Source organism: Ranitomeya imitator, chromosome 2 (assembly GCF_032444005.1).
Source record: "Ranitomeya imitator isolate aRanImi1 chromosome 2, aRanImi1.pri, whole genome shotgun sequence".
Classification (NCBI taxonomy): Eukaryota; Metazoa; Chordata; class Amphibia; order Anura; family Dendrobatidae; genus Ranitomeya; species Ranitomeya imitator.
Window position 1 is genome coordinate 118314034 of NC_091283.1, and position 27367 is coordinate 118341400.

Sequence of the window (27367 nt, forward strand, 5' to 3'; positions counted from 1 at the left end):
ATCTGTGTTAGCATAGGATAAATAAAAATGGTACTAGCAATTTTGTTGGGAATTCCCATTTGTACTATATGCGGCCTCCCCGAGGGACGTGGTGAGTTATCTGCAGCTCTTTTATACAGTGTGTGCTTGGGCACGGCTTGCATATTCACTTGTTTATTTGAAATTATGAAAGTAGCCGGGGTTAGGCGTCCTAATGTACAAGTACCCTTTATACCTACGGGAAGCCATTTATATGCTCCTTCTCCGCATATCCAAAATGTACCCTCAGGCAGATCCCACAAAGCTGAGTGCTGCAATACCAATCTGTGAGCCAAATCCACAAAACTAGATACATTCTGAAGCATACACCAAGAGGGTTTTTGTCCCAAGGGGCTACAGTACCCGGCTGCGGGATTCCCACATACATGCATTCCGTTGACATACTCATTGGATTCATTACAAACCAGGTTCCCCGGCTTACTTGTACAACTGTTTGCATCACCTTGGGGGAACAACTCAGAATGTTCCCATTTTCTATTATGTATATATCTTTCCAATACTGTAGGTTTGAAAGCATCAGAGGAAGGGGTGGTTGTACTGAAACTGAGCTGTAGATTTTCAGTGGGGACCTGTCCTAAATCGTTAATCCAGTCTTATTCCTAGGTACCCATTTTCCTCCCTTGAATGCTAAATATTGTAAGTTGTCTATTTTTCCTGTAAGATTGCCCTGCCACCAAGGAAATTCTACCCATCCCACAATTGGTATGGCGATTGTAGTATTCCATAGTCTAGTATTGCCAGGTTGGTTGTTGGCCAGGTTGTCTGAACAATTAGGCCAAGCGAATATTTCTTCAGCTGACACGGGAACTGCTAGAAAAGGTATACTTGTGGCTGATACTGGTGAATGGGTACAGATCCAACAATCTGCCAGGGGTTGCGTATTATTTAACAAGTCATGCACTAATTTTCTATGATGTTGTACGAATCTATTGTTCAAAGGGGCTAGAGAATTCAGTCTTTCCCATGCCTCCGTTGAGGTTAACATTATTAACATCAATATCATGAGTCTTATACTGCTTTTTTGCAATGGCTTGCATGTATCCATGATGCCTTTCCTTCAAGCTTGACTGCTGTTGGAGTTGTTAACAGGACTTGGAAAGGTCCGTCAAATCTCGGTTCCAGAGTCTTTCTGGTGTGTCTTTTCACGTAGACTTGATCACCAGGTTCCAACTTGTGGCCTCCTTCGAGATTTTCTGGATCTGGAAGGGAAGCAAAAACTTGCGAATGCACTTTTGTTAAACGTTTTTGTAATTCTTGTACATAAGCAGTTAAAGTCTCAGTATTCAACATCAGTTGTTGTGGATAATAACAACCCAAATTTGCTGCTCTACCAAAAAGAATCTCATGTGGTGACAGCTTAGCCTTCCCCCTTGGGGTGTTTCGGATGGAATAAAGGGCAAGTGGTAGACACTCGGTCCAAGGCTTTCCTGTTTCTGCCATGGCCTTCTGGATTTTTAATTTTATTGTCCCATTTAATCTTTCCACTTTACCTGAACTCTGTGGATGATATGGAGTGTGAAACTGGTTTTCTACTCCCAACATTTTCATAACATTCTGGAATATTTCCCCAGTAAAATGGGTACCTCTATCTGACTCGATCACCTCAGGCATGCCGTAACGGGGTATCAGTTCATGTGCTATTTTAATGGCAGTAGTTTTTGCTGAGGCTTTACGAACTGGATAAGCCTCTGGCCACCCTGAGAACATGTCCACACACACAAGCACATATTCGTATCCATTGTACCTAGGAAGTTGGATGTAGTCGATCTGGAGTCTTTGAAAGGGATACAGTGGTCTTACATGATGCTTGGTTGGGGTTTTAATGGCCTGACCTGGATTGTGTGCCAGGCATATAGCGCATGCAGCACACATGTTCCGAGCAAAATTACCAAAACCTGGAGCCAACCACCTATCTTTTACCTTGAGCGTCATACCATTTGCCGACACATGCGTGGGTAGGTGGAGGTCACTTGCCACTGCGGGGTACCAGGCTCTGGGTAAACACAACAAAGTTCCTTTTTTCCATAATCCTTGCTGATCTTCTGCCCCTTTTTTCTGCCACTGCCCTCGTTCTTCGTCGTCTACCTGTTTCTGAGCTTCCTTCAATCTTTCCTCATCATCTTCAGAGCTATCTAGTGTGTGGGCATGATGTAAGGGTTTACGTGCTGCCTGTTTTGCTGCCTTATCGGCTTTATCGTTACCCCTGGCTTCCTCGGTGTCGAGTCTCACATGTGCAGCTACCTTTATCACCGCTATTTCTTTAGTTTCTTGTGCTGCCTCCAGAATCTGTCTAATGAGGGAGGCATGTTTAACAGGTTGGCCTGAAGCAGTCATATAACCTCTGGCTCTCCATATTACGCCAAAATCGAAAATAATGCCATGTGCATATCTAGAATCAGTGTATATGTTTGCTGTCTGATCTTTGGCTATTTTTAGAGCTTCAACTAATGCCGTAAGTTCTGCTTCTTGTGCAGACTGATTAGCAGGGAGAGGTTCTGCTTTCAGCACTTCATGCTGAGTTACTACCGCATAACCTGTATGAAATTGTCCATTCATATCTGCATATCTACTGCCATCTATGAAAAGTTCAAATGTAGCATTACAGAGTGGCTTGTCACGTACATTACATAAGCCCTGAGTCTCTTGTTCCATTAATTGTACACAATCATGCATTGACTTTGATGGGTCAAAGGAGTTGGAGAGTGCAGTTGCAGTTTCCTCAGGTATGGTACCCCCCTCAGACTCTAAAGGGAGCAAAGATGCGAGATTAAGAGTCTGAATCCTGGCAAAGGAAATGTTGGGCGGCAGTAGTAGGGAACATTGGAGACGGAGGTGTCTGGCCATTGAAATATGTTTAGGTTGGACCTGGTTAAGAATGCCATGTACATCATGAGTGGTCTGAACTAGAAGTGGGTGATCAAGAACAATCTCAGAAGCTTTATCTAATAACAGTGAAATTGCGGCTACTACTCTTACACAAGAAGGTGCGGCTCTAGCTACAGGGTCCAGATGAGCTGATATGTATGCCACAGGTCTCTGTTTGTTTCCATGTTTTTGTGTGAGCACCCCTGTAGCATGTGAGGATATCTCAGCTGCCATCAATTGAAAAGGTTTAGTGTAGTCTGGGAGTCCCAAAGCCGGAGCTGATACCAGTGCTGTTTTCAAAGAGGAAAATGACTGTTTAGCCTCTTCACTGAGTGAATATGGTGTGTTGGCAATACAGTCATATAAAGGCTGCATGAGTTGACTTGCATGTATGATCCACTGTCTACAGTGTGAAACAATACCTAGGAAAGCACGCAGCTGTTTGTGATTCCTGGGTTCAAGCATGTTACGTATGGCTTCCGTACGTTGAGGTGTGAGGTGTCTGATGCCCTGTGATATGCAGTGACCTAAAAACACGACTGTTTGTTGACAAGCCTGGAGTTTCTGTCTATTTACTTTACAGCCTTCTTGCGCTAGGAAAATTAAGAAATTAACAGTTGAGGCAACTGCCGTCTGCTCATCAGGGCAACAAATAAGTAAGTCATCTACATACCGTAGAATGACTACTCCTGGTTCTGGGATGAAATTTTTTAGCACGGTCTGCATTGCTTCAGAGTACAAAGTTGGTGAGTGTACCATACCTTGTGGCAATCTTGTCCATGCTAATTGTTTACCCTTGAATGTAAAGGCAAACAAATGCCAACAGTTCTTATGTAGTGGCACAGAAAAAAATGCGTTTGATAAGTCAATTACCGTAAAATATGCAGCAGTGCTGGGAATTTGAGACAGTAAGGTATGAGGATTCGGTACCACAGGGGTGACCGGTGCCAAAACCTTATTGATTTCCCGTAAGTCGTGCACCATGCGATATTTCACCATAGTTTCTTTGGAGGACACTTTCTTTTTAACAGGATATAAGGGTGTATTGGCGGGTGACCTGATTTCTACCAAAACACCTTGTAACACATAATCCTGAATTTGTTGAGAAATCGCCTGTTCTTGCTGGGCGCTGATGGGGTATTGCCTAAGCTGAGGTAATATGGTTCCCGGGGCAGTTTCTAACAGTATAGGAGCTACTGATAAAAATCCTACATCAGTGTCTCCTTTTGCCCATAGGCTGTCAGGAACCCGAGACAAGTCAATTTTTGCTTGTTGAGTGTAAATTTCGGGAAAATCCTCCATTGCCTGTATTCTAACATATGGTTCCAGAGTTTCTGCATCTTCAGGGATGGTCAGCATAACTGTGCCATCTTCTCTAAAATGGATGTTTGCATGCATTTTACTTAAGACATCAGTACCCAACAAGCAGGTAGGTGCACCTTTAGCAAATAAAAATTTGGATACAAAAGTTTTAGGGCCAAAGCTCACATTTAAAGGTTTTGTAAAGGGCAACGCCTGAATTTTACCATCATACCCTTCTGCATATGTAACCTTTGAGGATATATTGTCAGGATATGGTAAAAAGTCCTGATTTAAAATGGAGGATGTTGCTCCCGTATCTATCAGAAAAGGTACATTTTTACCCTCAACTTCAACTTGTATTATTGGTCTTCTAGAAGGAAGAGAGACCTGCATAACTTTCAGTCATTCTGAGCTGTCTGTTTGATCAGGCACTGGGTTATTTATCCTATTTTTGGGTACAAAGGTTCCTGAATCTATATCTGCTTTTCTCTTCCTACATTCCCTTTGGAAATGTCCTGGCTTCTTACAGTAATGACAAGGAAACTTTTGATTAGCAGAGCCAGTATTAGCCTGTGCAATTCTTACTGGCTTAGAATTTTCTCTTAAATCCATTTCTATCCCTACACCTTTCTGTCTAGCCAGGTGTGGGTCTTCCAAGGTTCTCCAATCAGGGGTTGCGGCCTTAAGCTTTTCCTTCACTTTTGGAGACAATCCATCTATAAAGGTTTTTGTAACTAACCTCATCATTCCTGGAGCGGTTAGATCCATGCCTTCATCTCTGAAATTATTTTCTACACTTAGATAATATTCGTCTACTGATTGTCCAGATTTCTGAGCCACCACTCCCGTTGTTCCTCTCTGCCTCTGTCTCTCCTTCATGAAAACCATTAAGTGATCTACAAATTGTGTACCTGATTCTATCGTTTGTAAGGCACCATCTCCTGCTTGGGGCCTATGTACCTGTAGATTTGCTAATAGCTCCTGGAAGAGTCCAGGAGTCATTTTCATTCTACATAATTCTTCTCCATCTGCCCAAACTCCAGCGTGAGTCTGCATAATTTGCTGCATATATTGTGCAAATCTAACTGGACACTGGGTGGGATCTGGTGCGTTATGCAAGAGAGACATGCCTTCAGCGGGGGACCAAGGGAAATATTGTCGAGTTTGGTGATATCTAGTTCCCATTACTCCGTCAGCACCAGGTTCCCTAAAGGGTCTTGGTACTACCCTAACAGGGGTAAGTACAGCGCCATGTCTAGGTGTACCACAGGCTAGGCAATCATTTCTCCAGTCTGGATTTTGTTGTCCACAGTGCGGACATACCCATCCTCCTGGTCCGGCTAAACTTTGAGGTGGTGTTTGGAGAAAAGATGGGGCATGTGGGTTAAGGTATGGGGGTGGGGTATTTTTAGATTCCACATTTTGTTTTTCTCCACAGCCTGTGGGTCTAATACACCACTTTTTACTCTGTTGATTATATGTCCATCCCTCATTTTCTGCTACCCTAGAGACATCAATCAATGCTTGGATCTGATCTATCCATTTCTTGTCTCTGATTATGCCTTTTTTCCTTTCCTGAATTCCTTCCCATAGTTTTCTACTAAAAGCTTCTGCCCTAGTAACTCCAAACTTACTAAAAATCTTTTTCAGCCCCTTAGTGGCATCTTCACCACTTCTCTCCTTTATGATAGTATAGATATCTAATTCTTCTGGTTCCGACTTTGTTTGCTTATTCCCCATTTTCTTATCCTGAGCTTTCTTGCCCTAGGTGGCGTTTGGGTATGAGAATACCTCGTTACCTTCTTCCTGAGGAGCTAGGATGTCTTTTTCTTGCCCTAGGTGGCGTTTGGGTATGAGAATACCTCGTTACCTTCTTCCTAAGGAGCTAGGATGTTTAAACTGTGTTGATGTAAGAAAATCCTGATTCCTACACCTATAGCAAACAACACAAATGCAACCAGACAGAAAAAGAAAAAGAACATACAACGTATCTTGTCCCAGGCTAATTTATCTGTCCTGGGCTTATACTATCACATACAACGTATTCTTGTCCCAGGCTAATTTATCTGTCCTGGGCTCATACTATCATACACTTATCCGTCACCAGGTTTTTGTCAAAGACAGGATCAGAGATTGAACATAGGCGCGGAGGTCTCCCCGAAAGGACGCAACCACGTTGCCCAGTGGGACAGTCACTTCTTCTGTTTCAACCCCCTGGGCGGCTTATAGGGCTATTCCCAACTTCCACACACCTTCTATTCACATTCACTCTCATTCAATGCCGTACTCCGTGAGGTGATCAATTCCTAAATAGTTCAAGAACCCGAGCTATAGGTATCCTCCTCTACTAGAACTACCCGCTAAAGAACACGACACAGAAAATCTTACGGACAGTGCAGGGCAGATATAAGAGATCTAACAGTGTCTCTTACCTGGCCAGGTTTTTGTTCATCTGCCGTCCATTATCCCAGATTCTCTTTTCGTTCGTATTCTGCCGGTGTTCTTGAAGGAATACACAGACCTCGGGTCCCTGTTCGGGCGCCAGGAACTGTCGGGATCACACTCAGTCGGAGCAGCCTTTGGAAGTGGGGAATCACCAGAAATAATACACAAGACACGTCTTGTATAGTGTATCACTGGGAAGTCTCTGAAGCACGCCTGCCTTCAAGGTGCTATCCCTTCTTTATATAGTTGTTTCAGTAGGTTTAGTGGTTATACAAGTTTTGCATGTTTAAACAAAGAGACAAAACAGGAAAGAAAGAAAAGAAAAGAAAACAGTTTCGTGGGCGTCAGTTTCACAACAAACAGTACAAAGGCAATTCCACAGACAAGAAAAACAGGATTTCATACTATAGCTAAAATGTCCTTGAATGGACAGGTCAATGTTTATCACAAATTCTTTTTTTTTTAATTTTTGTTCATTGAGGTAATCATTTTTGTTCTGCTCTTCACAATACAGTACTGAGAAGCAAAGCTGTGAATCCAGCACTGAAGCAATATAAAACATTTGTTAGAAGCTACAACAGAATCTCATTATCTTTCTGCCTTCTATGCGGAATTCTCCCATTTTTCTCCCTTCAACACTCTCCATCGACTTTAGAGGTGTAATTTATCATTTCAGTGATTAATGAGTCAATTTTCAGTTTACAAATATGGATTTATGTGGTTTTAATAGCATATTATGCTTTTAATGTGAGAAAATTTAAAATTATTATTTTTTAAGTACAGCAGGAAACCCATTTATCTGATAATATATAGTACAAAGTTTACTATATTCGCTCATTGTAATCATTCATGCAACATTTCTTGAACCAATGGGTGGTGAAGTGATGACATATTGTTTATGCTGAGCATGAAGAAAAGATGGTTACCCAAGAGAAATTTTAGACAGCAGATCCTTTTCCCCCCCCCCAGCTATGGATAATTTGTAGTCTTCTAAGACCCATACATAGCAATTAACTCAAAAGGACCAATCTTTCAAAAAAGAATCCATAAAGAAACCAGCCATGTTTACCAGCACCAAGACACTATTAATACACCTCAGGAAGCAGCAGGTCCCCATGATAAAGGTGGAGAAATCACAGGTACATAATGCTGATAAAGCAATCACTCATATGCCTACTATTCATGGAAGGAGTGGTTACATAGTATTGTAAAAGCACACGGATATGGATTGCATAGGGTGCCAGTAACACACACAAGTGCACGGTGTCTAGCTTACAGCCTGTTCATGACACCAATACTATTAGATTATATGGGCTGCCCAGCACTATATACGTTCCCCCCAACTAGAACAGAAACCCCAATTCACCAAGCTATCACTGAAGAGCCTGGCTGCATCCTGTAAAAGAGAAAATCAACTAAACAGATGAAAAAAATGTATAAAATACATGAGATTTTTCTTGATGTTTTGGCTAGAATATGCAAGCTCACAACTTGTGTCACAAAGCTAGGAGGGATAGCTAATACTAGAGAAGAGAGAGGATTCAGAAAGGGATAAATAAACTGGAGCAGAGGGCAGCAACTAACAGAATGGCTTTTAACAAGGAAAAATGCTAAGTTAATACAAGAGAAGATAGTATTCTGCTACAGATGGATCTGGATAAGTTGGAAACTTGGGCTGAAAGGTGGCAGATGAGGTTTAACAATGATAAATGTAAGGTTATACACATGGGAAGAAGGAATCAATATCACCATTACACACTGAATGGGAAACCACTGGGTAAATCTGACAGGGAGAAGGACTTGGGGATCCTAGTTAATGATAAACTTACCTGGAGCAGCCAGTGCCAGGCAGCAGCTGCCAAGGCAAACAGGATCATGGGGTGCATTAAAAGAGGTCTGGATACACATGATGAGAGCATTATACTGCCTCTGTACAAATCCCTAGTTAGACCGCACATGGAGTACTGTGTCCAGTTTTGGGCACCGGTGCTCAGGAAGGATATAATGGAACTAGAGAGAGTACAAAGGAGGGCAACAAAATTAATAAAGGGGATGGGAGAACTACAATACCCAGATAGATTAGCGAAATTAGGATTATTTAGTCTAGAAAAAAGATGACTGAGGGGCGATCTAATAACCATGTATAAGTATATAAGGGGACAATACAAATATCTCGCTGAGGATCTGTTTATACCAAGGAAGGTGACGGGCACAAGGGGGCATTCTTTGCATCTGGAGGAGATAAGGTTTTTCCACCAACATAGAAGAGGATTCTTTACTGTTAGGGCAGTGAGAATCTGGAATTGCTTGCCTGAGGAGGTGGTGATGGCGAACTCAGTCGAGGGGTTCAAGAGAGGCCTGGATGTCTTCCTGGAGCAGAACAATATTGTATCATACAATTATTAGGTTCTGTAGAAGGACGTAGATCTGGGGATTTATTATGATGGAATATAGGCTGAACTGGATGGACAAATGTCTTTTTTCGGCCTTACTAACTAAGTTACTATGTTACTATGTAAGTACTACATCTGGGCAATAAAAATGAAAAAAGCATACGCAGAATGGGAGGAATAGGGCTAAGCAACAGCACATGTGAAAAAGACTTGGGTATACTAATAGATCATAAACTGAACATGAGTCAACACTGTGATGCAGCAGCAAAAAAGGCAAATGCAATTCTAGGATGTATTAACAGCAGCATACAGTCTAGATCACGCAAAGTCATTATTGCCCTCTACTTCTCTTTGGTCAGACCTCATCTGGAATACTGTGTCTCCTAAATAAATGTTAAAAGACAGATCAATTTTTCTTCCCAACAATGGATAGTTAAGTCTACCAAGGTCCATTAGTTTGTGATTGTTAAAATTGGTTGGTTGGACAAATAATAAATTTATTTTGACATATTAAAAAAAATTGTCTAGTCAGTGCCTACTTTATGAAAGCGCAGATGGATATTCCGACATTTTACAGTTAGTGTATACAGAAGGAGAAGTAAGATTTGTCATGATGATGCTAATCTGATGAAATACTCTATAAACCACTTCCTGTTCCTCTGATTGCCAATTAGTAACATTGCGGCTTCAAAAACTAGTACAAGTCTGAACTGGGCTTTACCAATGATCTTATTCAGATCAATACAGTCCTAGTTAAACCTGACATTATACCTTTTGGATGTCTCTAACAGTTGATGAAAATATAAATATGTATGCAGAATCTCAACTTGGAGCCTCTGGGAATGGAATTATAGTGTGTGTGTTTGTGTGTGTGTGTGTGTGTGTGTTTGTGTGTGTGATAAATATATGTATGTATGTATATATCTGGGAGTGTTTTGTTGTATGGTATCCCAGTCTATCTCAAGGCTTGGGTGACTAAACCACTGCTATTTTTAACCTTTATACTTTGGAGCGCTCTCTTTTCAAAGGAATAGGCAGAATTGGTAACTTAAGGCTTGCACCCTGTTCAAACTTTAATTTATATTATTATATAAAGTATTGAGCAAAGGGAAGACTTGAATAAGAATACGTTTAGAGAATGTAAAATGAGTGCAATGCAGACACAATCATTATTCCTATCTATTGTTCACCTTACCTCCATGTCTGTCAAAATCTTGTACTTCTAATTCTTTATTTTTCTGTTTGATGTTGTAGAGATTCCCGGAAGCCCACGCAACCAGTTTACCTTCAGGCCTTTACCTCCTCCGCCTCCACCACCACATGCATGCACCTGCAGTCGACAGACTTCACAGACACTCGATACTCTCCAGAGGAGTTCCATGACATCTCGCAGTCAGCCAAGTCCAGCTGTTTCCAACCCACCCACGAGCACTCAAGATTCAGTACACCTGCACAACAGCTGGGTTTTAAACAGCAACATACCCCTGGAGACCAGGTAAGATCCAAGAGCGGACAAAACTTCTCTTCAAACTCTGGCAAGATCTGTACAATAAAGAAAAAATTCATTAGTGAATTCTGTTTTACTTCACACAATGTTAAATCTGTGTTTGATGTTTAGCATGAGAAGACACTTTGCTTTGAAACTAAGCACACAGCAATCTAATCATTATTTCTACAGAGTTCCTACTGTTTTTGTGCTTTTACAGATAATTTAGTGTTAAAGCATCTATTATAAAGATCACACAAGTAGTAGTTCGCTAGATAATTACTTGATCTGCATCAGTTTGACAGTGTGAAGTCTTTAGGAGGAAATCAAAATAGAACATGTTCTGCTCATGAGGTATGAAATGTTGGCAGATGTTACTTTTAATGGTTGTAATTAGTGTTGAGCATTCCGATACCGCAAGTATCGGGTATCGGCCGATATTTGCGGTATCGGAATTCCGATACTGAATTCCGATACTTCCCGCGTATCGGATACCGGAATCGGAAGTTCCCAGAATTCAAATTGAACGCAGCAGCCAATGAGGAATGAATGAAAGTGTGGGCACATCCTGTTTAGCATGGTGGGCATGTAAGTACTGGCAAGGCTTGGATTGGCTGCTGAAATGATGTCACTCTGCACTATAAAAAAGCGCTGCCGCCATTTTGCGCTCACTCTGCTGTGATTTCAGTTAGGGACAGGACGCTGTGTTCTAACTGAGGGCCAGTTGAGCTAGCTAATTGCTTTATTTTCCTTTCCAAAGGCTAATTTAGCAAAACGCTGTGTGTTCTTCACTGTTCACCTTGCTCTTGCCTTGCAGCGCTGTTTTAACAGCGTTCTGCAAGGTCTCTGTGTGTGTGTGTGTGCAGCTCACTCTGTAGTCTGTGTGCAGCCATATACCCGGTTGTATTCAGCTCAGGGGGGGTTCACACTGCCTCACACAGTTGTTCTTTTTTGCTCTTAGTGCAGCCTGCTGCACATTTTTTCTCAAATTTCCTATTAGTGTTTTTCCACCAGTCTCCAGCTCTATTGTGGAAAAACACTACATAGGATAACCTAGAGGGGGGTTTTTGGGCCTTGCAGCGCCGTTTACGGCTGTCTGCACGGTCTCCGTGTGAGCCCAGCTCGCCCTGTAGTCTGTGTGCAGCCATAGCCGGTTGGATTCAGCTCAGGGTTCGTTACTGGCTCATACCTTGAGAAAAATTTTCCTTTTTTTCAAATAGTGCAGCCTGTTTAAAATTTGAAAAAAAAAATTCCTATTAGTGTCTTTCCACTCGTATCCAGCTAAATAGTGGAAAAACACTATATAGGATAACCTAGAGGAGGGTTTTTTGGCCTTGCAGCGCCGTTTACGGCTGTCTGCACGGTCTCCGTGTGAGCCCAGCTCGCCCTGTAGTCTGTGTGCAGCCATAGCCGGTTGGATTCAGCTCAGGGTTCGTTACTGGCTCATACCTTGAGAAAAATTTTCCTTTTTTTCAAATAGTGCAGCCTGTTTAAAATTTTAAAAAAAAAATTCCTATTAGTGTCTTTCCACTCGTATCCAGCTAAATAGTGGAAAAACACTATATAGGATAACCTAGAGGAGGGTTTTTTGGCCTTGCAGCGCCGTTTACGGCTGTCTGCACGGTCTCCGTGTGAGCCCAGCTCGCCCTGTAGTCTGTGTGCAGCCATAGCCGGTTGGATTCAGCTCAGGGTTCGTTACTGGCTCATACCTTGAGAAAAATTTTCCTTTTTTTCAAATAGTGCAGCCTGTTTAAAATTTTAAAAAAAAAATTCCTATTAGTGTCTTTCCACTCGTATCCAGCTAAATAGTGGAAAAACACTATATAGGATAACCTAGAGGAGGGTTTTTTGGCCTTGCAGCGCCGTTTACGGCTGTCTGCACGGTCTCCGTGTGAGCCCAGCTCGCCCTGTAGTCTGTGTGCAGCCATAGCCGGTTGGATTCAGCTCAGGGTGCGTTACTGCCTCATACCTTGAAAAACAATTTCCTTTTTTTCAAATAGTGCAGCCAGTTTAAAATTTGAAAAAAAAAATTCCTATTAGTGTCTTTCCACTTGTATCCAGCTAAATAGTGGAAAAACACTATATAGGATAACCTAGAGGAGGGTTTCTTGGCCTTGCAGCGCCGTTTACGGCTGTCTGCACGGTCTCCGTGTGATTTAAACTAGCTCTGTAGCCCGATCTGCACCAAAAAAAAGGTTAAGTTCACCAAACACAACTTACACTTGTGTAGGCCACATTTGAAAAATAATAAAGTTTAGTCCACAATTTACAACATTAGTGTTTCTTACACCTGTTAGGAGGAGCATTACAGGAATAAGCACACTAAGGCCTTAGTACTTTTCTGCTTATCTTTATCTGTCAACCAAGATGAAGAGGGCAGGGAGTAAGGCACGTGGGCGTGGGCGCGGAGCAGGGAGAGGAGCAGGGAGAGGACGTGGTGATTCTGTGCCTGCTGCGGGCGCCGGTGACTCGTCGTCACTCAGTTTCAGCAGGGAACAGTCCTTCATGCGCAGCTTTGTCGGAGAGCGCCGTGCACCGCTGCTGCGTGAAGACCAAATTGAAGCCGTTGTCGGGTGGATGGCAGCTAACGCCTCGGCATCGACTTCAGTTAGTGCCACATCCTCTCAGGCACAGAGCACTGGAGAGCAGCCATCTGTCTCTTCACCACCTGCCAAATTGGCCAGGCAGTCAGAGAGCCCAGGACAGGAGCCGTCTCTACTTCTGTTCTCTGAATCTCTTGGCTTGGAAACAGGGGGCCAGCCAAGCAGCATTGGAGAAATGGAAGAAGAGGCAGTGTGCAGTGATGCCCAACACCTTTTTCTCTCTGACTCTGAAGAGGCAGGTGGGCCAGTGCCTCCGGTGACCACAGCGCAGTACGCATCTGATGATGAAACTCAGGTGCCGCTTTCTCGTGCGTACTGTGCTGCTGAGACTACCCAGGAGGAGCAGTTGGTGGCAGAGGGTAGTGGAGATGATGAGGTCCTTGACCCATCGTGGCGTGAGGAACAGGAAGGTGGTGGGAGCAGCTCAGAGGAAGAGCTTCCTCTTACGGGCCAAAGAGGGAGAGGGAGGGGGAAGACTGCGGAGCCTGTAGCCTCCACTTTGGCACCCGTTAGGAGCCTGTCTCTTTCCAAAGCCAAAAAGGGCGCTCCCAAGACTTGCAGTGCCTGGTCCTTTTTTGACACAGTTGCAGATGACATTTGTTTTGTCAAATGCAAGCTGTGTCATCATAAAGTAAAAAGAGGGAAAAATGTCAGCAACCTCAATACCACAAATATGTGGAAACATGTGCGGACCAGGCACGCGGTGGAGTTACAGAAACACACTGAAGATGTAGGCCAACCAACAGCGGCAGCTACCACCTCTTCAGCTCGTGTTGCCTCTTCCTCCAGCTCACGCACAGCTGGTTTGGCTTCCTCCCAGAGACCTTGTGTAATTCCACCCACAGCACCACCTTCCCAGTCATCCTCACACTCCCAGTCTACTCTACAGCCATCGGTAGTACAGGCATGGGAGAAAAGGCGGGCATTCTCGGCCAACCACCCCCGAGCACAGGCTCTGAATGCAGGCATTGCCAAACTGTTGTCCCTGGAAATGCTCTCGTTCAGGCTGGTGGAGACTGACAGCTTCCGTGACTTGATGGCATTGGCAGTCCCACAGTACAAGGTGCCCAGCCGCTTTTACTTCAGCAGGCAGGCTGTCCCTGCCCTGCACAGGCATGTTGAGGCAAACATAAAACATGCGCTACTGAACGCCGTCAGTAGCAAGGTCCACCTCACCACCGATGCGTGGACCAGTCAGCATGGACAGGGGCGATATGTTTCCCTCACTGCCCATTGGGTTAATGTTGTTGAGCCAGGTACAGATCGTGCGAGTGGCGCAGGACGTGTCCTGCCCACTCCAAGGATTGCAGGAATCCAGTCTGTACGCATCGACTCCTCCTCTTACACCAGTTCCTCTGATTCCTCTCTGCAGGATCCGTCACAGTCCACCCCCACATGGACCCGTGAACGTTTACCTATGACCGACATGAGCACAGCCGTGGCCAAACGTCAGCAGGCCGTCTTGAAACTAGTTTCATTGGGGCATCGAAGCCACACAGCGCAGGAGCTCTGGAATGCCATCAAGCAGGAGAGCGATGTGTGGTTACTGCCAGCGAATCTCCAGCCAGGCATGGTAGTGTGTGACAATGGCCGAAATCTGGTGGCAGCTTTGGCCCTTGGCAACCTCACTCACATCCCATGTCTGGCACATGTGCTCAATTTGGTTGTGCAGAGTTTTCTGAGGGACTATCCGGATCTTGATGCCCTGCTGCACAAGGTCCGCCTAGAGTGTGCTCACTTGCGGCGTTCCAGCTTGGCCAGATCCCGCATTGCTGCTCTGCAGCGCCGATTCCGCCTTCCGGAACACCGCATCATATGTGACCTACCTACCCGGTGGAATTCCACGTTACATATGTTGGAGCGGTTGTGTGAGCAGCAGCAAGCAGTTATGGAGTACCAGCTGCATCAGGCGCAAAGAAGTCGCAGTCAGCGCCGATCAGACTTCACAACCACAGAGTGGGCCACTATGAAGGACGTCTGCCAGGTTTTGCGTCCTTTTGATTATTCCACGCGGATGGCAAGTGCAGATGATGCACTAGTCAGCATGACTGTCCCCCTTATCTGCCTGCTTCAGCAAACTTTGCAAGGGTTAAGGGATGATGTGGTGGAAGAGGTGGAGGATGAGGAGTCACCTTTTCCATCAGCTTCTGGAGAGTCAGCGCCACGTGGTTCCTCACAAAGGGGTACGCAGGGGCCAATTTGTGAGGAGGATGAGGAGGAGTCAATGGAGGAGGAAGAGCTCCGTCCAGAGGAGGGAGCGACACAATTGTCCAGTGGTCAGTGTGTACAGCGAGGGTGGGGTGATGACGAGCGGGCAGAGATCATGTCTCAAGCAGGGGACAGCGTTTCTGGGCCGGTTGGCACTCTGCAGCACATGGTGGATTTCATGCTGCAGTGCCTGAGAAACGACCGCCGCATCGACCACATTCTCAACATGCCTGATTATTGGGTGTTCACCCTCCTCGATCCTCGCTACCGGGACAACGTCCAAAACCTCATCCCTGCGTTGACCCGGGAGCGTAAATTGCGGGAGTACCACGACACACTGGTGAATTCCATCATCTTCTCCTGTCCAACTGAGAGGAGTGCTGCTAGTGCTTTACAAAGCAGCTCAGTGCGTCGAGGCAGTGGGGGAGGCTCTGCCCAAAGAGGGAGCAGAAGCAGTGCCTCTGCCCAAGGCAAGCCCAGTATGGCACAACTCTGGCACACTTTTGTGTGCCCGCCCCAAATGTCTACACCATCACCGGCGGCTCCAGTCAGCAGGAGGCAACGGTTCCGTCAGATGGTGACAGACTACATGGCTTGCCCTCTTACTGTACTCCCAGACGGCTCTTCCCCGTTCAAGTTTTGGGTCTCTAAGCTGGATACATGGCCAGAGCTAAGCCAGTATGCATTGGAGGTGCTGGCTTGCCCTGCGGCTAGTGTCTTATCGGAACGTGTCTTTAGTGCCGCAGGTGGTGTACTAACAGACCGTCGCATGCGACTATCCTCCGATAACGTTGACCGGCTTACTTTCCTGAAAATGAACCAGGCCTGGATCTCGCAGGAATTTGCCACTCCTCTGCCTGATTAAGTAATTGGGTGTCATCCAGGTCTCCTGCTGTGTTCATCTTTCTACCACCTGAACTGCTATTCCTGGGCTCCAACACCGCCAGTTGCGGCTCAGAAGTGCAGGCTGCACAGTAAAAACATACGACCCAGTGTTATTGGGTTTCAGTAACGTCAGCTGATCCCCAGCTGTGTAGCCGGCAATGTGTCCTGCGACCGCCACGCTGGCACAACAACCTAAATGTAAGGGAACCTGTCCCCCCCCCCCCCCCCCGTCGTTTGTTACTGAAAGAGCACAGGCACTGCCAGCCTGACACCTACATGATGTCAGAAGACGGGCACCGCTAACTGTGCATGGCCAAGGGATAACATTACAGTGCGGGCTCCGTGACAGAACCAAACAACGTTGAGGAGGTGGTGCCCGGCACCAAGGGGGTTGGAATGACGGCTGTGCTGTGTCACATTACAAAGGAAAGTCCCACTTCCGGGATGGTTTGACGGTGTGAGGGGACACATTATATGAGTGTGTACTTCAGCGTTTGCAAGGAGCATAATTTTCGGAGCCACCATTTTCCATGTGCAGTATTACTGCTGTACAAGATGGCTCTTTCAGCAACAAATGCCTGGGGGGGGGGGTTAAAGGTTCCCTTTCAACTTGCTCCACTGCAGGCTTCGGCCTACACTCTGCTCCTCTTTGATTCCCTGGGTTTCAACACTGTCAGTTGCCACCTGGAAGTGTTGTCTACACAGAAAAAAACACTAGGTGATGTGTCAGTGGGGTTCAGCACCGCCAGCTGTTCCCCTGCTGTGTAGTCGGCAACGTGTCCAGCACAAGCCACGCTGGCACAACAGAACAAAAGCTGCCACCAGTGCAGGCTTCGGCCTACACTCTGCTCCTCTCCTCCTCCTGCTGACCCTGGGCTCAAACACCGCTAGTTTTTGCCCGGAAGTGCTAGCTGCACAGAGAAAAACACCAGCCAATGTGTTAGTGGGGTTCAGCAACGCCAGCTGTTCCCCTGCTGTGTAGCCGGCAACGTGACCTGCAAACGCCATGCAGGCACAGGAACTGAAATTAAAAGGGAACCTGGCCCCACCCCCCCAGGTGTTTCTATGTATAACAGCCACCTAGTACAGCAGTACTGCTGCATTTGTACAAGGTGGCTGACTTTTTCTCCTTGCCCACGTGGAACTCAACACGTACAAAATGTGTCTCATTGAGACCATTCCACTGTCCCTGAGGTGTGACTTTCCTTTGTAATGATACGCAGCACCCCCCTTGGTAGCGTTTCCCGTCTTTTGTCATCATGGTTAGCTGGCTGCGCCTGTGCATCCGCCCTGCTAGAAACAACGCCCCTCGTTGTCATATTTATTTTGTCAGCGAGGGTGTGGTTTATGGGCACGAGCAGTGCATATGTTCGCCTGTCTTAACTCATCTCCTTCCGCCTTCTTCAGACTGTGCGGCCTCCTGGCCGTGGTAGGCGATAAGGGATCAGCTGAGGCCGCCCAGTCTGGAGCAGGTGTAAGGACATGTGTAAGCGGCAAACCTATTTACTGCACAAGGCCACGAATCCCAGCCACGCAGTGTGATTTTTTGAAAACACACTGTGGGTCTGGGATTCATGTCCATCGCTAACCGCAACGGCCGACATGAAATGAGGTCAGAAGACAGGAAGCGCTCACAGCGCATGGCCAAGGGATCACAATAGCGCAGACTCCTGTACAGCAAATAACAACGCTCAGGAATCTGCGCCCAGTACCTAGGTGCAAATTTTGACACCTGTGCTGCGTCTCGTTAAAAAGACAAGTCACGCCTCCACAACTGTTTGACAGTATAATGGGCTAAATAGTGTACGTGTTTTAGTCAGCGTGTGCAAGGAGCAAAACAAATAGAGCAACCTTTCACTTGTGCAGCATTAATGCTGCACAAGGTGTGGCTCTTGTACCTTGCAACACCTGAGGGGGGGGTTAAAGGTAACCTTTGAAATTGGTTCAACTAGGCTTCGGCCTACACTCTGCTCCTCTACTCCTCCTGCTGACCCTGGGCTCAAACACCGCTAGTTTTTGCCCGGAAATGCTAGCTGCACAGAGAAAAACACCAGCCAATGTGTTAGTGGGGTTCAGCACCGCCAGCTGTTCCCCTGCTGTGTAGTCGGCAACGTGTCCAGCACAAGCCACGCTGGCACAACAGAACAAAAGCTGCCACCAGTGCAGGCTTCGGCCTACACTTTGCTCCTCTCCTCCTCCTGCTGACCCTGGGCTCAAACAACGCCAGTTTCTGCCCGGACATGCTAGCTGCACAGAGAAAAACACCAGCCAATGTGTTAGTGGGGTTCAGCACCGCCTGCTGTTCCCCCGCTGTGTAGCCGGCATCGTGTCCAGCACAAGCCACGCTGGCACAACCGACCAAAAGCTGCCACCAGTGCAGGCTTCGGCCTACACTTTGCTCCTCTCCTCCTCCTCCTGCTGACCCTGGGCTCTAACACCGCTAGTTTTTGCCCGGACATGCAATCTGCACAGAGAAAAACACCAGTCAATGTGTCAGTGGGGTTCAGCAACGCCAGCTGTTCCCCTGCTGTGTAGCTTGCAACGTGACCTGCAAACGCCACGCAGGCACATGAACTGAAATTGAAGGGAGCCTGCCCCCCACCCACAGGTGTTTCTATGTATATCAGCCACCTTGTACAGCAGTACTGCTGCATTTGTACGAGGTGGCTGACTTTTTCTCCTTGCCCACGTGGAACTCAACACGTACAAAATGTGTCTCATTACAGACCATTACAATGTCCCTGAGGTGTGACTTTCCTTTGTAATGACACGCAGCACCACCCTTGTTAGCGCTGCCCGTCTTTTGACATCATTGGTTAGCTGGCTGCGCCTGTGCATCTCCCCTGCTCGAAACAACGGCCCTCGGTGTCTTATTTTTTTGGACAGCGAGGGTGTGATTGATGGGCATGTGCAGTGCATATGTTTGCCTGTGTTCACTCATCTCCTTCCGCCTTCTTCAGACTGTGCGGCCTCCTGGCCGTGGTAGGCGATAAGGGATCAGCTGAGGCCGCCCAGTCTGGAGCAGGTGTAAGGACATGTGTAAGCGGCAAACCTATTTACTGCACAAGGCCACGAATCCCAGCCACGCAGTGTGATTTTTTGAAAACACACTGTGGGTCTGGGATTCATGTCCATCGCTAACCGCAACGGCCGACATGAAATGAGGTCAGAAGACAGGAAGCGCTCACAGCGCATGGCCAAGGGATCACAATAGCGCAGACTCCTGTACAGCAAATAACAACGCTCAGGAATCTGCGCCCAGTACCTAGGTGCAAATTTTGACACCTGTGCTGCGTCTCGTTAAAAAGACAAGTCACGCCTCCACAACTGTTTGACAGTATAATGGGCTAAATAGTGTACGTGTTTTAGTCAGCGTGTGCAAGGAGCAAAACAAATAGAGCAACCTTTCACTTGTGCAGCATTAATGCTGCACAAGGTGTGGCTCTTGTACCTTGCAACACCTGAGGGGGGGGTTAAAGGTAACCTTTGAAATTGGTTCAACTAGGCTTCGGCCTACACTCTGCTCCTCTACTCCTCCTGCTGACCCTGGGCTCAAACACCGCTAGTTTTTGCCAGGAAATGCTAGCTGCACAGAGAAAAACACCAGCCAATGTGTTAGTGGGGTTCAGCACCGCCAGCTGTTCCCCTGCTGTGTAGTCGGCAACGTGTCCAGCACAAGCCACGCTGGCACAACAGAACAAAAGCTGCCACCAGTGCAGGCTTCGGCCTACACTTTGCTCCTCTCCTCCTCCTGCTGACCCTGGGCTCTAACAACGCCAGTTTCTGCCCGGACATGCTAGCTGCACAGAGAAAAACACCAGCCAATGTGTTAGTGGGGTTCAGCACCGCCTGCTGTTCCCCCGCTGTGTAGCCGGCATCGTGTCCAGCACAAGCCACGCTGGCACAACCGACCAAAAGCTGCCACCAGTGCAGGCTTCGGCCTACACTTTGCTCCTCTCCTCCTCCTGCCGACCCTGGGCTCTAACAACGCCAGTTTCTGCCCGGACATGCTAGCTGCACAGAGAAAAACACCAGCCAATGTGTTAGTGGGGTTCAGCACCGCCTGCTGTTCCCCCGCTGTGTAGCCGGCATCGTGTCCAGCACAAGCCACGCTGGCACAACCGACCAAAAGCTGCCACCAGTGCAGGCTTCGGCCTACACTTTGCTCCTCTCCTCCTCCTCCTGCTGACCCTGGGCTCTAACACCGCTAGTTTTTGCCCGGACATGCAATCTGCACAGAGAAAAACACCAGTCAATGTGTCAGTGGGGTTCAGCAACGCCAGCTGTTCCCCTGCTGTGTAGCTTGCAACGTGACCTGCAAACGCCACGCAGGCACATGAACTGAAATTGAAGGGAGCCTGCCCCCCACCCACAGGTGTTTCTATGTATATCAGCCACCTTGTACAGCAGTACTGCTGCATTTGTACAAGGTGGCTGACTTTTTCTCCTTGACCACGTGGAACTCAACACGTACAAAATGTGTCTCATTACAGACCATTACAATGTCCCTGAGGTGTGACTTTCCTTTTTAATGACACGCAGCACCCCCATTGTTAGCGCTGCCCGTCTCCTGACATCATTGGTTGGCTGGCTGTGCCTGTGCGTCCCCCCTGCCCGACACAACGCCCCCCGTTGTCTCATATATTTTGACTGCGAGGGTGTGATTGATGGGCACGAGCAGTGCATATGTTCCCCTGTTTTCACTCCCCTCCTTCCGCCTTCTTCTGACTGTGCGGCCTCATGGCCGCGGCATGCGATAAGGGATCAGCTGAGGCCGCCCAGTCTGAAGCAGGTGTAAGGACATGTGTGAGCGGCGAACATATTTACTGCACAAGGCCACGAATCCCAGCACCGCAGTGTGACTTTAGGAAAAGCCACTGTGGGTCTGGGATTTATGGCCATCGTTAACCGCACCGGCCAACATGAAATGAGGTCATGAGACGGCCTGCACTAACAGGGTATTGCCAAGGGATAACACAAGAGCGCAGTTTCCTGTACTGCAAATAACAACGGTAAGGAATCTGCGCACAGCACCTAGGTGTAAATTTGTACACCTGTGCTGCGTCTCCTTAAAAAGACTAGTAGTCACGCCTCCACTACTGTTTGACAGTATAATGGGCTAAATAGTGTACGTGTTTAATTCAGCGTGTGCAAGGAGCAAAATTAAATAGAGCAACCTTTGACTTGTGCATCATTAATGCTGTTCAAGGTGTGGCTCTTGTACCTTGCAACACCTGAGGGGGGGGGTTAAAGGTAACCTTTGAAATTGGTTCAACTAGGCTTCGGCCTACACTCTGCTCCTCTACTCCTCCTGCTGACCCTGGGCTCAAACACCGCTAGTTTTTGCCCGGAACGGCTAGCTGCACAGAGAAAAACACCAGCCAATGTGTTAGTGGGGTTCAGCAACGCCAGCTGTTCCCCTGCTGTGTAGTCGGCAACGTGTCCAGCACAAGCCACGCTGGCACAACTGACCAAAAGCTGCCACCAGTGCAGGCTTCGGCCTACACTTTGCTCCTCTCCTCCTCCTGCTGACCCTGGACTCAAACAACGCCAGTTTCTGCCCGGACATGCTAGCTGCACAGAGATAAACACCAGCCAATGTGTTAGTGGGGTTCAGCACCGCCAGCTGTTCCCCTGCTGTGTAGCTGGCAACGTGTCCTGCAAACGCCACGCAGGCACATGAACTGAAATTGAAGGGAGCCTGCCCCCCACCCCCCCAGGTGTTTCTATGTATAACAGCCACCTTGTACAGCAGTACTGCTGCATTTGTACAAGGTGGCTGACTTTTTCTCCTTGCACACGTGGAACTCAACAAGTACAAAATGTGTCTCATTACAGACCATTACAATGTCCCTGAGGTGTGACTTTCCTTTTTAATGACACGCAGCACCCCCATTGTTAGCGCTGCCCATCTCCTGACATCATTGGTTGGCTGGCTGTGCCTGTGCGTCCCCCTGCCCGACACAACGCCCCCCGTTGTCTCATATATTTTGACTGCGAGGGTGTGATTGATGGGCACGAGCAGTGCATATGTTCCCCTGTCTTCACTCCCCTCCTTCCGCCTTCTTCTGACTGTGCGGCCTCATGGCCGCGGCATGCGATAAGGGATCAGCTGAGGCCGCCCAGTCTGAAGCAGGTGTAAGGACATGTGTGAGCGGCGAACATATTTACTGCACAAGGCCACGAATCCCAGCACCGCAGTGTGACTTTATGAAAAGCCACTGTGGGTCTGGGATTTATGGCCATCGTTAACCGCAGCGGCCAACATGAAATGAGGTCATGAGACGGCCTGCACTAACAGGGTATTGCCAAGGGATAACACAAGAGCGCAGTTTCCTGTACTGCAAATAACAACGGTAAGGAATCTGCGCACAGCACCTAGGTGTAAATTTGTACACCTGTGCTGCGTCACCTTAAAAAGACTAGTAGTCACGCCTCCACTACTGTTTGACAGTATAATGGGCTAAATAGTGTACGTGTTTAATTCAGCGTGTGCAAGGAGCAAAATTAAATAGAGCAACCTTTGACTTGTGCATCATTAATGCTGTTCAAGGTGTGGCTCTTGTACCTTGCAACACCTGAGGGGGGGGGTTAAAGGTAACCTTTGAAATTGGTTCAACTAGGCTTCGGCCTACACTCTGCTCCTCTACTCCTCCTGCTGACCCTGGGCTCAAACACCGCTAGTTTTTGCCCGGAAATGCTAGCTGCACAGAGAAAAACACCAGCCAATGTGTTAGTGGGGTTCAGCACCGCCAGCTGTTCCCCCGCTGTGTAGCCGGCATCGTGTCCAGCACAAGCCACGCTGGCACAACCGACCAAAAGCTGCCACCAGTGCAGGCTTCGGCCTACACTTTGCTCCTCTCCTCCTCCTCCTGCTGACCCTGGGCTCTAACACCGCTAGTTTTTGCCCGGACATGCAATCTGCACAGAGAAAAACACCAGTCAATGTGTCAGTGGGGTTCAGCAACGCCAGCTGTTCCCCTGCTGTGTAGCTTGCAACGTGACCTGCAAACGCCACGCAGGCACATGAACTGAAATTGAAGGGAGCCTGCCCCCCACCCACAGGTGTTTCTATGTATAACAGCCACCTTGTACAGCAGTACTGCTGCATTTGTACAAGGTGGCTGACTTTTTCTCCTTGCCCACGTGGAACTCAACACGTAGAAAATGTTTCTCATTAGAGACCATTACAATGTCCCTGAGGTGTGACTTTCCTTTGTAATGACACGCAGCACCACCCTTGTTAGCGCTGCCCGTCTTTTGACATCATTGGTTAGCTGGCTGCGCCTGTGCATCTCCCCTGCTCGAAACAACGCCCCTCGGTGTCTTATTTTTTTGGACAGCGAGGGTGTGATTGATGGGCATGTGCAGTGCATATGTTTGCCTGTGTTCACTCATCTCCTTCCGCCTTCTTCAGACTGGGTGTCCTCATGGCCTCGGCAGGCGATAAGGGATCAGATGAGGCCGTCCAGTCTGAAGCAGGTGTAAGGACATGTGTGAGCGGCAAACATATTTACTGCACCAGGGCACGAATCCCAGCACCGCAGTGTGATTTTTTAAAAACACACTGTGGGTCTGGGATTCATGTCCATCGCTAACCGCAACGGCCAACATGAAATGAGGTCATAAGACAGGAAGCGCTCACAGCGCATGGCCAAAGGATCACAAGAGCGCAGACTCCTGTACAGCAACTAACAACGCTCAGGAAGCTGCGCCCATGCAAAAAGGTGTTGTTTTCGACACCTGTGCTGCTTTTCTTTAAAAAGACAAGTCACGCCTCCACTACTGTTAAACAGTATAATGGGCTAAATAGTCTACGTGTTGCATTCAGCTTGTGCAAGTAGACAAATTAATAGAGCAACCTTTTACTTGTGCAGCATTAATGCTGCAGAAGGAGTGGCTCTTGTTCTTTGTAACACCTGAGGGGGGGTTAAAGGTAACCTTTGAAATTGGTTCAACTAGGCTTCGGCCTACACTCTGCTCCTCTCCTCCTCCTGCTGACCCTGGGCTCTAACAACGCTAGTTTTTGCCCGGAAATGCTAGCTGCACAGAGAAAAACACCAGCCAATGTGTTAGTGGGGTTCAGCAACGCCAGCTGTTCCCCCGCTGTGTAGCCGGCATCGTGTCCAGCACAAGCCACGCTGGCACAACCGACCAAAAGCTGCCACCAGTGCAGGCTTCGGCCTACACTTTGCTCCTCTCCTCCTCCTCCTGCTGACCCTGGGCTCAAACACCGCTAGTTTTTGCCCGGAAATGCTAGCTGCACAGAGAAAAACACCAGCCAATGTGTTAGTGGGGTTCAGCAACGCCAGCTGTTCCCCCGCTGTGTAGCCGGCATCGTGTCCAGCACAAGCCACGCTGGCACAACCGACCAAAAGCTGCCACCAGTGCAGGCTTCGGCCTACACTTTGCTCCTCTCCTCCTCCTCCTGCTGACCCTGGGCTCAAACACCGCTAGTTTTTGCCCGGAAATGCTAGCTGCACAGAGAAAAACACCAGCCAATGTGTTAGTGGGGTTCAGCAACGCCAGCTGTTCCCCCGCTGTGTAGCCGGCATCGTGTCCAGCACAAGCCACGCTGGCACAACCGACCAAAAGCTGCCACCAGTGCAGGCTTCGGCCTACACTTTGCTCCTCTCCTCCTCCTCCTGCTGACCCTGGGCTCAAACACCGCTAGTTTTTGCCCGGAAATGCTAGCTGCACAGAGAAAAACACCAGCCAATGTGTTAGTGGGGTTCAGCACCGCCAGCTGTTCCCCTGCTGTGCAGCTTGCAACGTGACCTGCAAACGCCACGCAGGCACATGAACTGAAATTGAAGGGAGCCTGGCCCCCACCCCCAGGTGTTTCTATGTATAACAGCCACCTTGTACAGCAGTACTGCTGCATTTGTACAAGGTGGCTGATGTTTTCTCCTTGCCCACGTGGAACTCAACACGTACAAAATGTGTCTCTTTGAGACCATTCCACTGTCCCTGAGGTGTGACTTTCCTTTCTAATGATACGCAGCACCCCCCTTGGTAGCGCTTCCCGTCTTCTGACATCATTGGTTGGCTACTTGCGCCTGTTCGTCCGCCCTGCCTGAATAAAATGCTCCTCGTTGTCTTAATTATTTTGACTGCGAGGGTGTGATTGATGGGCACGAGCAGTGCATATCTTCGCCTGTCTTAACTCATCTCCTTCAGCCTTCTTCAGACTGTGCAGCCTCATGGCCGCGGCATGCGAGAAGGGATCAGCAGAGGCCGCCCAGTCTGAAGCAGGTGTAAGGACGTGTGTGAGCGGCCAAAATATTTACTGCTCAAGGCCACGAATCCCAGCACCGCAGTGTGGCTTTATGAAAAGACACTGTGGGTCTGGGATTTATGGCCATCGTTAACCGCACCGGCCAACATGAAATGATGTCATAAGATGGGCAGCGCTAACAGGGCATTGCCAAGGGATAACACAAGAGCGCAGACTCCTGTACAGCAAATAACAACGCTCAGGAAGCTGCTCCAAGCACCAAGGCGTTATTTTGGACACCTGTGCTGCGTCTCATCAAAAAACCAAGTCACGCATCCACTACAGTTTGACTGTAGAATGGGGTAAATTGTGTATGTCTTTCATTCAGCGTGTGCAAGTAGACAAATTAATAGAGCAACCTTTCACTTGTGCAGCATTAATACTGCACAAGGTGTGTCTCTTGTACTTTGTAACACCTGAGGGGGGGGTTAAAGGTTTCCTTTGAAATTGGTTCAACTAAGCTTCGGCCTACACTCTGCTCCTCTCCTCCTCCTCCTGCTTCAACACGGGCTCTAACATCGCTAGTTTTTGCCCGCAAGTGCTAGCTGCACAGAGAAAAACACACGCCATTGTGTTAGTGGGGTTCAGCAACGCCAGCTGTTCCCCCAGTGTGTAGCCGGCAAAGTGTCCTGCAAACGCAACGCAGACAGAAAGCTGCCTCCAGTGCAGGCTTCGGCCTACACTCATCTCCCCCTGCTTACCCTTTGCTCCAACACCGCTAGTTGGGGCTCTAGGAAGACAATCTTTAATAGGCAAGGCAACGCATCCGTGTTCCAGCACCGCCAGCTGGTTCTCGGCAGTGTTCTTGTCACAGGTACTCCCTCGTGCCAAGCCTGGTTTCAGCACCGTCAGCTGTTTCCGGGTTGTGTCAAGCTCACTGAGACACCTATGCTTGCCTCGTCGTGGTGCGGTCGGGTTAGCCAACTCCAGGGTGCCTCCAGTTTAGGAGCTTCCTATGTGGGCTGCGTGAACTGGTAGTCAAGGCTGGTTCTGTAGTGCCAGTAGGCCCAGCTCCCCCTGTAGGACTGTTGGGGTTCGGTAACTGCGGCTGCCTCGCGGCCTAGCTGTTCTCTCCTCTCCTGTGGGCCTTGGGGTCCACCACCTGGTTCCAGCACCGTCAGCTGGTTCCGGGCCGAGCCTTTGGCTTAGGTGCCTCCTCCTGGGTATCCGAGTTCCGCCAACGCCAGGCGGTCCTTGGTAGTGCTTTTAAGCGCGGGCACCTACAGCTTAGTAACCGGGTTCCAGCACCGTCAGCTGGTCCTCGGTCGTGCCATTGGCTCTTGCACACTGGGGCAACGCATCCGGGTTCCAGCACCGCCAGCTGGTTCTCGGCAGTGTTCTTGTCACAGGTACTCCCTCGTGCCAAGCCTGGTTTCAGCACCGTCAGCTGTTTCCGGGTTGTGTCAAGCTCACTGAGACACCTATGCTTGCCTCGTCGTGGTGCGGTCGGGTTAGCCAACTCCAGGGTGCCTCCAGTTTAGGAGCTTCCTATGTGGGCTGCGTGAACTGGTAGTCAAGGCTGGTTCTGTAGTGCCAGTAGGCCCAGCTCCCCCTGTAGGACTGTTGGGGTTCGGTAACTGCGGCTGCCTCGCGGCCTAGCTGTTCTCTCCTCTCCTGTGGGCCTTGGGGTCCACCACCTGGTTCCAGCACCGTCAGCTGGTTCCGGGCCGAGCCTTTGGCTTAGGTGCCTCCTCCTGGGTATCCGAGTTCCGCCAACGCCAGGCGGTCCTTGGTAGTGCTTTTAAGCGCGGGCACCTACAGCTTAGTAACCGGGTTCCAGCACCGTCAGCTGGTCCTCGGTCGTGCCATTGGCTCTTGCACACTGGGGCAACGCATCCGGGTTCCAGCACCGCCAGCTGGTTCT

The 27367-nt window shown here is 48.3% G+C and overlaps 1 protein-coding gene across 6 annotated transcripts in view; it reads left to right on the forward strand.

Annotated features, from left to right (window-relative positions):
- TENM1 (teneurin transmembrane protein 1) overlaps nt 1-27367 on the forward strand; it is a 1319573-nt gene that overhangs the window by 696217 nt on the left and 595989 nt on the right. For all 6 annotated transcript variants that reach the window (XM_069747173.1, XM_069747175.1, XM_069747177.1 and 3 more), the window contains one exon: nt 10299-10539. In XM_069747173.1, coding sequence (XP_069603274.1) covers nt 10299-10539 — 241 coding nt within the window. The remainder of the gene's footprint in view (nt 1-10298; nt 10540-27367) is intronic.